The sequence below is a fragment of the Gopherus flavomarginatus genome, chromosome 4 (genome assembly GCF_025201925.1).
Source record: "Gopherus flavomarginatus isolate rGopFla2 chromosome 4, rGopFla2.mat.asm, whole genome shotgun sequence".
NCBI lineage: Eukaryota > Metazoa > Chordata > Testudines > Testudinidae > Gopherus > Gopherus flavomarginatus.
The window spans coordinates 1,802,708-1,814,721 of record NC_066620.1 but is presented as its reverse complement, the minus strand read 5'-3'; the positions used below and the strand labels follow the sequence as shown (position 1 = coordinate 1,814,721).

The following is a 12,014-nucleotide window of genomic DNA, read 5'->3' as shown; positions in this document are numbered from 1 at the left end:
TCTCTCTCCTGCAGCCAGCTGTCCCTGCAGTCCCCTCTGCTGCGAAAGCCTGCTCCTCTCTCTTGCCCCAAACATCCTTTGTCTTTTTAAACACCTGCTGTGTCACTCTGTCCCTTTGTTCTCCTGTCTGGATATTTTCCATTCTCCACTCCTGGCTTTCTGAAGATCTACTTGGTCAAACCAGTTTTCCAGCTCAGGTCCCCTCCTTGGCATACCCATTGTTCAGCCAGAGCACAGTCGTTAAGGTTAACAGAGGGAGTGGGAGATTCGTGCTGGGGATTTTGTCAGCCCATGAATGACACACTACACATGGAGGCAGTCAATGATACAACAATTGCATCACATTCATAGAGTCCCCAAATTGTTCCTCTCTGCAGACTAGGGAGGAAGGCTCCTCCAGTCCTGAGGTTGGTGCAGCAGCCACACAGCGCAATCTGGCATGGAGGACACCTCCGCAGGAACCTTCCAGCACACTGCCAGCTGCTCAGGCCATGGCAGGGGGCAGGACGTAGGGTTTAACTGGTAACTGTGATGAATGCATTTCTGGGTTTAAAAGGCAGCATCACAGAAGAGGCATTTGTGAGCAATGTGGGTGTGATGTATGAGGCACTGTATGATGCATCTAATTTTTAACTTGCAGTTACAGAGATGTAATATTTATCTTCCTCAAGCCCATAGGCCCGCAGCCCAGAGAGTTGATTAATATGTTTTGCAGACTCTCTGGTGGAAATGCCAGAGCAGTTCCTTGAACAGTCTATTGAAGCAACAAGACATTCATTTTGGTAGCTCAGCAAAATTGGAATTTTCCCATAGCTTTTCCACAGCTTTGCTGAAAATATCTTTCAACCACCGTAGCGTCTAGAATGAGTACGTGGTTAAATGCTGTCCTTCCGGCCACACTGCTGTCAGACTTGGAGTCCTTCCAGCTGTGTCCGCAGCCTGCTCCGGTGGTCGTACAGTTAGGTAACTCTCAAGCACGTGCAGTGACACGGAAAATCCAAGGCACGTGAGTCAGAGTCCTGTTATGGGTTGCTTGAATGTAAGGACAATCGAGACTCGGTGAAGCGCCAAGCTCCAAACTCTTTACAAGAACACACGCCACATTCTAATTATGTCGGCAGCACAGTGAGTGAGTGAGTGCCCAGTCCAGTGAGTGATGAACTATCCCCAACTCATAATTCTTTCAATGTTCTGTGCCTGTCACATCTGTTATTTATCAAACCTGCTGGTCCTGTTGTTGCAAAACTTACAGCCTGAAGATTGAGTTAAACTGGCTTAGCGCTCACGTGGGTGCCAATCCCCATCTTGCCATGCAAGAGAAAAGGAGGAAGCTGATGGAAGTCTGACACAATTCTCTCTCCATCCTGGCCACGGGTCAGTATGGGACTTCAGCCTGTGCCTAATTTTAAGCACAAGAGCACTGCTCACATTCTCAAAACTGGGCTCCTGCCTGCGTACCTCCCTCAGTCAGAGACTTTGTTAACTGAGATCCTTGCAGAGGCACTGAGCTGTATCCAATCACCTGGGGAGCTGTGCCAGGCTACGCCAGCTAAGGAGCAAGGCTGAGTGGCTTGGGAAGAATGGCCCTTGTACTCTATGTTCTTTTACCCAAGTGGCTCCACGGTGGCCCAATCGTGCTATTTTCAATCCTGCAGCCCCTGCATGGGTGGACGAAGTCGCTTGTTAGCATAACCTAACATGGGGCAGTTTTTACTTTTACCCATAAAATACAATTTTCTTCATTCATGCCTGGGAGGTACATGCACTGTGGGCTAGATCCTCAGCTGGTGTAAAATAGTGTCATTCCATGGACTTCAGTGGAGCTGCCCCGATTGATACCTACTGGGGATCTGGCCCATTGACTCCCGTGGAGTTATACTGGTTTACACCAGCTGAGAATCTGGCCCAGTTTTTAGCCAGTGCAGCACTGTGAAAGGTTTTCTGCATTTGACCATAATAAGGGTTCTGTGAAAAGAGATATTAGATCTTTGAGATGACCTTGGCTTCCATTTTCATGGCCAGTGGACATTTTCAAGGTGGGGAGCAGTACTCTGACTCCTGTCTCTGTTGTGGTTTATCGTGGTGTGATTGTGCTTTTCGATCCCTCTTTGCTGCTTGGCTGTGGAACTAGGTAGATCTGCAGCACAATGGCCCTAAAGCCTGCCAGTTAAGGCAGTTATTTGTTTTCACTTCAAGCTAATAGTGTCGGCTGTAGAGTGTATGAAAACAGTAACACATGGTACAGTCCCTGTTTCTTCATTTAGAAGCCTTGGCCTGTGTTAGATTTAATTCATTCTCCCCTTGCCACTTGAAGCAGAGATGATGTCTGATCCATTCAGCATCTTTCCTGTGCTGAGACCTCACGAGCGGTACCTGCAACTGATTTCCTCTCCCGGATTCTGTGGGTTGATCTGTGCTGACACTGGCATAGGTTAGAGCAGCCAGCAGAGAAACGAGCTTTCCATTCCATTGATGCCCCAGGAGCAGAGTTAGACAGAGAACATGCCCATTTACCTTCCCCTATGGCTCATCTGCTAAAATTGCACAGCCGTGATCTAGATTGCTTCAAATCAGGACTGCCTCTATTAAAAGTAGCACTTCTGGCTAACTGAGGCTGAAACAAAGATATATACCAATTAACAGGTTTCTCTTTATTTTCATAGTGCATTTAACATGTTCTCCTGAATCCTGGCAGTCAGAGACTACTAGGTGGTTCTGATCTTAGAACCAGATATTTGCATCACTTCCGTGTATATTTATCATATTTTAGCAAGCTGAACTGAACGATATTTGTGAAAGGGCTTTGTGATGCCATAACTAAAAGCTATGTTCTGATTCACACTGAGGGGGGAGTTGAACCTGATTATCTTATGGGGAAAACACAATGAATGTATTAGTCCCAAAGTTTCAGCACATAGTCTGAGTAAAGCTGGAATTTTGGGAGAAGTTTCAAGAAAATCCGCGAGTTTCCAAGTTCTAATCCATCAAAAATTGGCTCAACTGCCTTCTGCACTTCACAATTTTTGGGCTCCTAGTTTAAAAGCTACAAAGTATCATTTGTACATAGTGCGAGTTTGGAGTTAGGGATTTTTTGTTGTTGTTAATTTTAAAAAAGGAAGGAGGATGTTGTTAATCATGAGCGAGTTCTAAGCTGTAGTTAGCCAGTTGAGAAAACATTCTGCATCAATGGAGATGTCTCCTCTGCAATCAGAGTCGCTGCTTCCCAAGATAGAGGGCCCCATCTGTAAGTGTTGCCTGCATTCTTTGTTCCTAGATGTATTCCTTTACATTTAGCCAGATTAAAACACATTTTGTTTGCTTGCACCCAGACTACCACCCAACCCAGATCACTTTGTATCAGTGATCTGTCCTCTTCCTTATTTACCACTCCCTCAACTTCCCTCATCTGCAAACTTCGTCAGTGATGATTTTATGTTTTCTCCCAGGTCATCGATAAAAATGTTAAATAGCAAACGCCTAAGAACTGATCCCTGCAGGACCCCATTAGAAATACACCCACTTGATGATGATTCTTCATTTACAATTACATTTTGAGAGCTATTAGTTAGCCAGCTTTTAATCCATTTCATGTGTACCATGGTCATTTTATAGAAACAAGGTGGAGGAGCTAATATCTCTTATTGGACCAACTTCTGTTGGTGAGAGAGGCATCAGAAGTTGGTCCAATAAGAGCTATTACTTCACCCGCTTGGTCTCTCTAGTATCTTGGGACCGACTGGCTACAACAACACTGCAGACAACAAGGGACAATATGTTAATTGTATACCTTTCTAGTTTTTTAATCATGGCACCTAGAATAATGCCTTGCAGAAGTCTAAGTATATTACATCACCACTATTCCCTTTATCAACCAAATTTGTATTCAAAACTAGATATCAAGTTAGTCAGGATCTATTTTCCATAAACCTGTGGTGAATGACATTAATTATATTACCCTCCTTTAATTCTTTATTAATGGAGTCCCCCCCCGACCGTCAATCCATTATCTTGTCCAGGGTCACCATCAGACTCACTGGCCTACATTGACCTCGGTCAGCCTGTTTACCCTTGTAACATATAGGCTGAACTGTAGCTTTCTTCTAGTCTTCTGGAACTTCCCTGGTGTTCCAAGATTTATTGAAGCTCCTCTGCCAGCTTTTTAAAATCTCTTAGAGTCAAATTATCTGGTGACATCTCTGACTGAAAGATAAGACGTACCCAGTGACCTCTGTTCACCAACGTGGGATGGGGAACCCTTTCTGAACAGATTAGAAGACTGAAAAACTGCTTTTTGTATGTGCTCTCAGTAATGTTTCTGTATCCACAACTGGGTGCATGGGGACTGGGTCTTGCTAGGCTTGCGTGGGTTGTGTCTGAGAAGAAGATTTTGATGAAGTAGTTCATTGAAGACTGGGATCTCCATGGAAGTGTTCAGCTGGTTCCCAAGCAGATCGGCTGAGCTAATGGAACCGTGTTAGGATGAGTGGGGCTGTACGTGAAGTAACTGCGGGTTTGTCCAAAATGAAAGCTGTTAAGCAATTCAAGACCTTTGCTTTTGCATGGGGTGAACAGTTTAACCAAAAGCCGGATCTCTGCTGTAGCAGGAGCTCCATTCACAAAGAGCTCATTGACAAAAATGCTGGTTTTTATTAACCCTATCATTGCTATGGTGAAGGTCCTATCTAAAATAGCTGGGAAATTAATAGAAATACACGGTGCTGTGGTGTGTGTCTATTCAGATGGCTCTATGAATAACAAGTGAACTCCGGGCCCCATTGAAGTCAATCTAGATTTTGCCATTGACTTCAAAGGAGACAGGATTTAACCTCATACACCTAACACGCAGCCTAAAAAGCAAGGACATTAGACATTAAAGCGAGCATCAGCTCATGCCCTCTACTCCTGCACCCAGAAAGAGACATTTGGCACTAGCACAACCATCATACACCACAAAGAATGCACCACGACGGTATCCCTGCTCCAGCAGAGATGCCTCCATCCAGCAGCACCTTCCCCCTCATTGTACAGAACTGTGCAGAATGGATAGTGTAAAGAAAGTGACATCCGGTCCGTTTGGTGGAGGTGGGTGGGTTGTATTTGGAAAGGGCATGTTGGAATGCTGACATCCCTGCTGGGGCACTGAGGAGGTTACATTTAAGGTCCCCATCCTACAAGTTGAGTGACTTCAACGAGATGCTGAGCATCTTGAACTCACACCAGCTTCAATAGTAGTCAAGGATTCCTAGCAACCTGCAGGATCAGACTTGAGATCAACACCCTCACTTTGAAGATTTGACTGTACTAAGGTTAATTTTGTTTCCTTGAAGCTTTCAGGAAGCAGTTTGGTGCCAAGGAACTAAAGCAATCAACCCAGTGATGTAGGGGCCCATGAGAATGACTGAACTATGTGAGGCTGATCCAGAGCCCATGGAATTCAATGGAAAGATTCCTCATAGAATTCCATTGTCTTTGGATCATAAACTCCCCGAAGTGGGGAAGAGAGATAAGCCGTCAGGCTTCAGGACATTGAATGTAGGCAGAAGAATCTTCTATGGGCAACAACTGCCCACTTCATGGTTTTTTGAACTGTCCAGTGAATTAGCTGGTTCTGGCCTCTGTCAGAGACATGGCCCTGGACAAGATGGTCCACTGGGCTGACTCACAGAGTGTAAGTCAAGAAGGGACCATTACGATCATCTTGTCTGACCTCCTGCATAGCATGGGCTGCGGAACCTCCCCTAGTCATTCCTGCGCCAGGCCCATAACTTCTGTTTGAGCTAGAGCTTATCTCTGAGAAAGATACCCCGTCTTCATTAAACAATACCCACTGGTGGAGAATCCTCCACATCCCAGGTAACTTGTTCCAATGGTTAATTACCTGGCTATTAAAAATGCGTGTCTTATTTCTAATCTGAATTTGTCTAGCTTTGGCTTCCAGCCACGGGATCTCATTATGCCTTTTTCTGCTAGATTAAAGAGCCATCAACTATCGGTCATCTCTGCCCCGTGTAGGTACTTGGTCAAGTCACCTCTTTGCCTTTGCTTGGATAAGCGAAATAGATGAGCTCCATTAGTCTCTTGCTATACGGCAGATTTCACAAACCTCAAGTCATTCTCCTAGCTCTCTTCTGAACCCTTTCCAACTTCTCTGATCCAGTATGGCAATTCCTAACGCAAAGGGAAGGCACCAGTACACGTATGACTGTATGATAAAGAGAACATACATCACCTACAGAGGAAGAGAGACTGGCATTGAGGGGTACAGTGCAAAACTATTCCTGCGAGTTGAAAAGTGACCTGCCTGCAAGCGAATGATCACTCATGAAGCTGCAGGCAATGTGATTTGAGCGATGATCATGCCAAATGTGAGTTCAGAGCTTGTCTGCACGCCCTGCTTATGATGTAATCATTATTTTTAGCTGAACACCAAAATCACCAGGAAATTAAAAGGTGACAGTGGAGAGCTGTAAACCGAGGACAGTGTGGACAAGAAAATAACCCACACTGCCCTGTGCTTTCTAGTGACTGAACTTACCCCAGCAAGATAAGTCTTTCTTCAAGATGGCTTTTCTCACCCAGAGTTTTCCAGCAAGATGGATGTCACCCCATCCCCTCGGTCAGGATCTCCTCCAGAACCCCAAAGTGCTGGTTCCCTCTGCCTCCCTCCCCCCCCCCCGCCCCTGCTTGCTAAATTCAAATTGTTCTGTCTCCTGAAATCTCCTCCCCTTGTTAGCTTGATGGCCCTGTTTACTGCTTGTATGTAAACTGAGGTGAACCCACATTGCTTAATTAGGACCGATTAGTTTTACCTTTTTGCCTAGGCAGGGCTGTCTGGTCTGGAACGTATAAGGTGACCAGATGTCCCAATTTTATAGGGACAGTCCCGATTTTTGGGTCTTTTTCTCATATAGGCGCCTATTGCCCCCCACCTCTGTCTCTATTTTTCACATTTGCTGTCTGGTCACCCTAGGAACATACCGCTAGTGCCATCCTACAGGGGAATTCATAACCTTACTTATCATGTTGCGACAGACATGTTACCATGCTGTGACTGACCGGCGAGTGATTAGTTTTCAAATGATACCTCACCAGGCATGTTCTGTACAAAGATTATTACAGTGGCCCGTAGGGTGTGATGACAGGGGTGCTTAGTGGCTACTGAGGCCAGATCTAAGCATGGCAGTTGGGAGCGTTCCAGACAGATTTCCCAAGGGAGTATGGGCCGGAGCAGTAGGAGTTTTTTTAATTCCCTTTAGAGAGTTTTGGATCAGGCCGTTTGTTAAGACTGCTGCAGGCAACCGGGTCATGGGGGTGGGGAGCAAGTTGAAGCTATCGCAGTCCCCGGGGAAGAAATGGCAATCTCTGAAGCTTTCTGTGCGTGTCTGCACATTAGGAATAAAATGTAATGTGTAAATGGAAACTCCTCTCGCTATGGGCCTGATCCAAAGTCCATTGAATGGAAAGATTCCCAGACCCAGATCCCCAAAGGTATTTAGGTGCCTGGCTCACATTAGTTTAAATGGGGGTTATGCACCTAAATACCTTTGGGGATCTGGGCTCGGGATCAGGTCCTGTGGCCAAGCCTTAAGAGCAACTAGTAAATTCATGTAGTGAACCTGAGACCCTTCAACAGGCCCCACCTTTCGGGCAGGCCTGCTTGGCCGAAGCCCTTGCTGGGCTAACGGGAGGCCCCTGAAATCACTCATCACTTTGGAAACTTTTGGCCTGTGTGTTCAGTCAGCTGCCAAGAGCTGAGGAAATACCATGCGCTGCTCAGGAAGTCAGCGACAGCTTCGCCTGGTGGCAGAGGAGGATGGCTTAATCTCATCATGGCAGCTGTTTAGTTGTCGCTCTTTCCCAAGAATTATTCTCCTCCCCGGCTGGCCCACTCTGATTCCTACTAACGGGTTGTTTTCGCTTTCATAAGCCATTGTGCTCAAGAAGAATTAGGCTGATAAATCAGAAGAGACAGTTCTCCTAATAGAGTCACTACATAATGGCCAGCAGCCTTTTTGTCAGCTTTGTGGATTGGCATTTGGCTGCTCATAATTGCTTCAGGGAGCAAGATGGTAGAAAGACAAATACCAGCGTAGCGGAAAGCGGTTTGAAAGCTAGAGACGGGCAGAGACGTGTCAAAAACAGAGTGTCTGTGCATCGAGAAATATAATCAGAGCATTCATTATGCCCCTCCCCCACTGCTATATTGTAATTGACTAACAAGGGTAAGTCTGCCAGTGACAACATGAAGCCCACAGAGTAACAGATGCCATTTGGGAGGCTGTGTGGCCTAGTGGCTAGAGTACCATGTTGGGCCTCTGGAGACCTGGATGCTATTCCCAGCTCTGCCACTGTGCCTCAGTTTCTCCATCTGTATAATGGGGATAATGACACTGACCTCATTTGTAAAGCGCTTTGAAATCCATTGACAAAAAGCACTAGGTAAGAGGTAGGTATTGTTATGAATCAGCCCTGTGATATCATTCCTTTTCTAACTGTTTATTGACCTGGGTCAGGGACTGGGGTTTTTGGTTCCATGGTTGCACAGTATCTAGCCTCTCATTCTTTACTGCTGCTCCTAGGTGCTTGGGCAGTACAAATAATAAATAATAGTATGATCATCATTAGACTTGGAAGGATTCGATATTTATTGGTAAATGTTAATTTCACTGTACCCAAGCCAACCAAAAAATATTTCCATTGCTAATAATTGAAATGTACACACAGGCACAGTAAGAAAAATGCTGTTTGAAAATGTATGAGAGTTTGACTGAAGGAGGTTTACTTTGTATATTTTGACACATGATGATGACAATCTGTGTTTTAACAGTTATAAAGTTTTCACTTTTTGAATCTCAGCATCTCCTGTCACTGAATAATTGTCTGACACCCAAGTAATTTCCCACTACTGTGACCATTTAAATAGATAAAAAATAGAAAAAAATGTTTAAAAATAACCATCGATACTGTCAAAATTGCATTCTGCTCAGCCTACTAATAAATGTACTTTAAAAATTCTGCATGTGAGGCCAGCCCATGCACTGCACCATTTCGTATCCAGGGTTCCTAGGAGTAAGGTAATTTTAAAATGCAAACTGCTGGTTGCAAGTATCAGAGGGGTAGCCCGCATGCGACGAAGTGAGTATTCACCCACGAAAGCTCATGCTCCAGTACGTCTGTTAAGTCTATAAGGTGCCACAGGATTCTTTGCTGCTGAAACTAATGGTTGACTGGGGTCACAACCCAGCAGAGTGCTTAAACACATGTGTAATGTTAAGCACACGAGTAATGCCACTGCGGTCAATGAGGCAAAGTCCCACATCCTCACCGGTCTCTAGGAGCCTACTCCCATGGCTTTGAGGATCTGGGCCTTCGTGTGTCTCTGGCGTGGGTTGGACGGGGTAGGACTCCGAACAGGGAAAGGATGCTGTTGAGACATTGTCGTCTTGGTTTTCATTGTTAGCAAATGGAATTGCAGTAATCAAAGGAGCACTTTTCATCCTTGCAGCTTCCCATCCAGCGTCCTTGTCAGGTAGCTTTCTAGGGCAGACGGAAAGAATTCAGTGGACTGGTTTCAGTGGGATGATTCCCATCAGCTTTAGTCTGTGCCTCTGAGCCATCGAGTCAGCTAGGGAAAGAGACGTCCGAGCATACTCAGTGCCTTCCCTGCCGCTGTCAGGGATGGGGATTGAGGTGAGGGTCATCCTGTAGGTTCCTGGGGCTGAGGATCAAGCAGCTAAATACAGTGTTATGCAGCCAAACCAAGGGAGAAGCACCCATATGGCCCCAGTTCCGCAAAGCACCTACGCATAGGAGCAATAACCTTGCCAGTTAATGGGAGCACCCAAAGCCTCCAGCTGCAAACCCGCTGTCCCACAGCAGCACGGCTCTGGCATTTGTCCCCAAGCCGTGTGGAGTGACTGTCTGCAGCGGCTTTGGCCAGGTTGGTGAGAACGTTTGGCTGACAGCGAGCGTGTGAAGCAAGAAGTGTGTCAGCCACTTGGAGGCCATCTGAGAGGAGCCAGTTGTGATTTGCACGTTTCGGTAGACCTTTGGGTTCCCAGCTCTTAAACTGCTCCTCGGACACTGCATGTGGAAATGGAGAAATGACCTCAGGGCGCGTCCCATGAAATGTTCCATTTGATGCCTACAAATCCTTCCCCCCGCCCCCAATACCTTACATGTCCCCAGCATGGACATTCATTGTGGAACAGTACAACTCACTCATAAGAGAGATGGGGGCCGCATAACTGCTTTCTATTGTACCCACTAATTATGGTAATCATTTGCCAGTAATAAATATATGCTGGTGGTTGGCACAACAGTGGTATGGTAATGAGAACGTTTAGAGCTGCTTTGCCCTGCTTTGTTAAGGTCGAGGCCAAAGTGAAAACCAAAAGAGGCCCCTTTGAAAATGAGATTTGATCTCCTAAATTAGTTAGGTCTTGTGATGTGACCACAGCAGCACCCAGATAGGCCCAGATTTTGCAAGGTATCAGCTTCTGAGTGGAACTTAATGGAGTTACTGATTTATGAATCATAAGATTCGTCTCCATAGTTTAGGAGTGTGTCCACTTCATTTTCAAGGTCAATAAATACAGTTTTTGTCGGTTTATCTTTCAGACGAACAAAGCAGTGGCCAAGGGAGACTTCCACCAAGCAAGTTCCAGCTCCCGGCGAGCACTTTTCTTGGCCGTGCTGTCAATCACGATTGGAACTGGCATCTATGTGGGGGTTGCCGTGGCACTGATCGCTTACCTGTCCAAGAACAACCACTTGTGAGGCTCAGGAGAGAGGAAGAGCCACCTGTGCAGCTCTCGGCAGTGCAGAAAACCACAGCAGCTCGCACGCCCATGAGACACGCATGCTGGTGCTAGATACTGGAAAGACAGGAAAGTGGGTTGATGGTTTATGGTGCACACATCCTGCATCTTTTCATCCTCCAACTCTTCTGTGTTTTACGCAATACTGTGCTCCTACTGGTGAACTAGAACTTGCCCCCGCCGCTGGTTTGCCCCGGCTTGCTAGTTAATACGTTCGTCTGCGCTGCACTGATTCTTAGAGGAGCGATTCCTGAAACGGAAGGTAGGACGCGTTTGCTGAAGGGTGAGCTAGAGGCCTCAGCATAGAGTGTTGCCTAATCTTCTTGCATTCAGTAGGCTACCATAAGAGGAAAAAAGAGAAAATGATTTTCCTTTCCTGCTCTTGGTTCATTTTAAAATGAAACAGCTAAGCACGAACACGCTCAGTGCACGGAACATGACGTTAGTCTAGCATGGGATCTGCTGTAAAATTAATCCTTCATGGCAGTCATGCTGCGTGAGTGACGCTTCTGAGCCACATAACACAGTCAGGCAGCCTCCGCCTCCCTCAGGGGACTATGCAGCAGCTAAATACGAGCAACCCTCAGCAATGTGTCCTGGGCAAGTAGGGAACTAACAAAGGGAAGGACCACTTTGTAGCCCACCCCGGGGCAGACTCGGACACAGAACAGCAAAGGAGGGCACTCAAAGTCCAACATCCTGGCACCCCAGCTCATTCCTAGAAATCCTGCCCAGCTGCCTCCGCTAGAGAACGGAAGTGGTGCACTGTGAAGGAACTAAGCGTTGTCCTCATTTCACTGGGCGCAGTAACAGGCTTCTTTGCTTTCTGACACCCCCACCACCACCTTTTCTTTTTCAAATCTAGCATTTCTTTCAAGGGAGTTGGTTGACCGGAGAGCTATATGTATATAATAATGCTGAAACATTGATCATTGCAAATGGCTGTTTTAATATTCATTCATTTGGGTTCTGTCAACACCACTTATTTATCAAAGAAGGCCACTGAGGATCACTTGTTCCAATTCTGTATTTCGTGTCTAGTTTCTCCCTTTGGTTTGGGATTGTGTGTTGGGGAGGGGCGCTGGGGAGGGGTACAAACACATCCAGAACTAGTTTTCGGATAGTTATACAGTTTAGTAAACCACACAGCACACAGTCGTAGGGCAAGTGGTGGAGCTTTCTTCAGACAGCTGC

At 46.1% G+C, this 12,014-nt stretch overlaps 1 protein-coding gene across 2 annotated transcripts in view; it reads left to right on the top strand.

Annotated features, from left to right (window-relative positions):
- The window catches only part of SYNDIG1 (synapse differentiation inducing 1), a 119,224-nt gene extending 107,461 nt beyond the window's left edge, over window positions 1-11,763 (top strand). For both annotated transcript variants that reach the window (XM_050951241.1, XM_050951244.1), the window contains one exon: window positions 10,621-11,763. In XM_050951241.1, coding sequence (XP_050807198.1) covers window positions 10,621-10,779 — 159 coding nt within the window. In that variant the 3' untranslated portion in view covers window positions 10,780-11,763. The remainder of the gene's footprint in view (window positions 1-10,620) is intronic.
- Window positions 11,764-12,014: the final 251 nt, after the last annotated feature.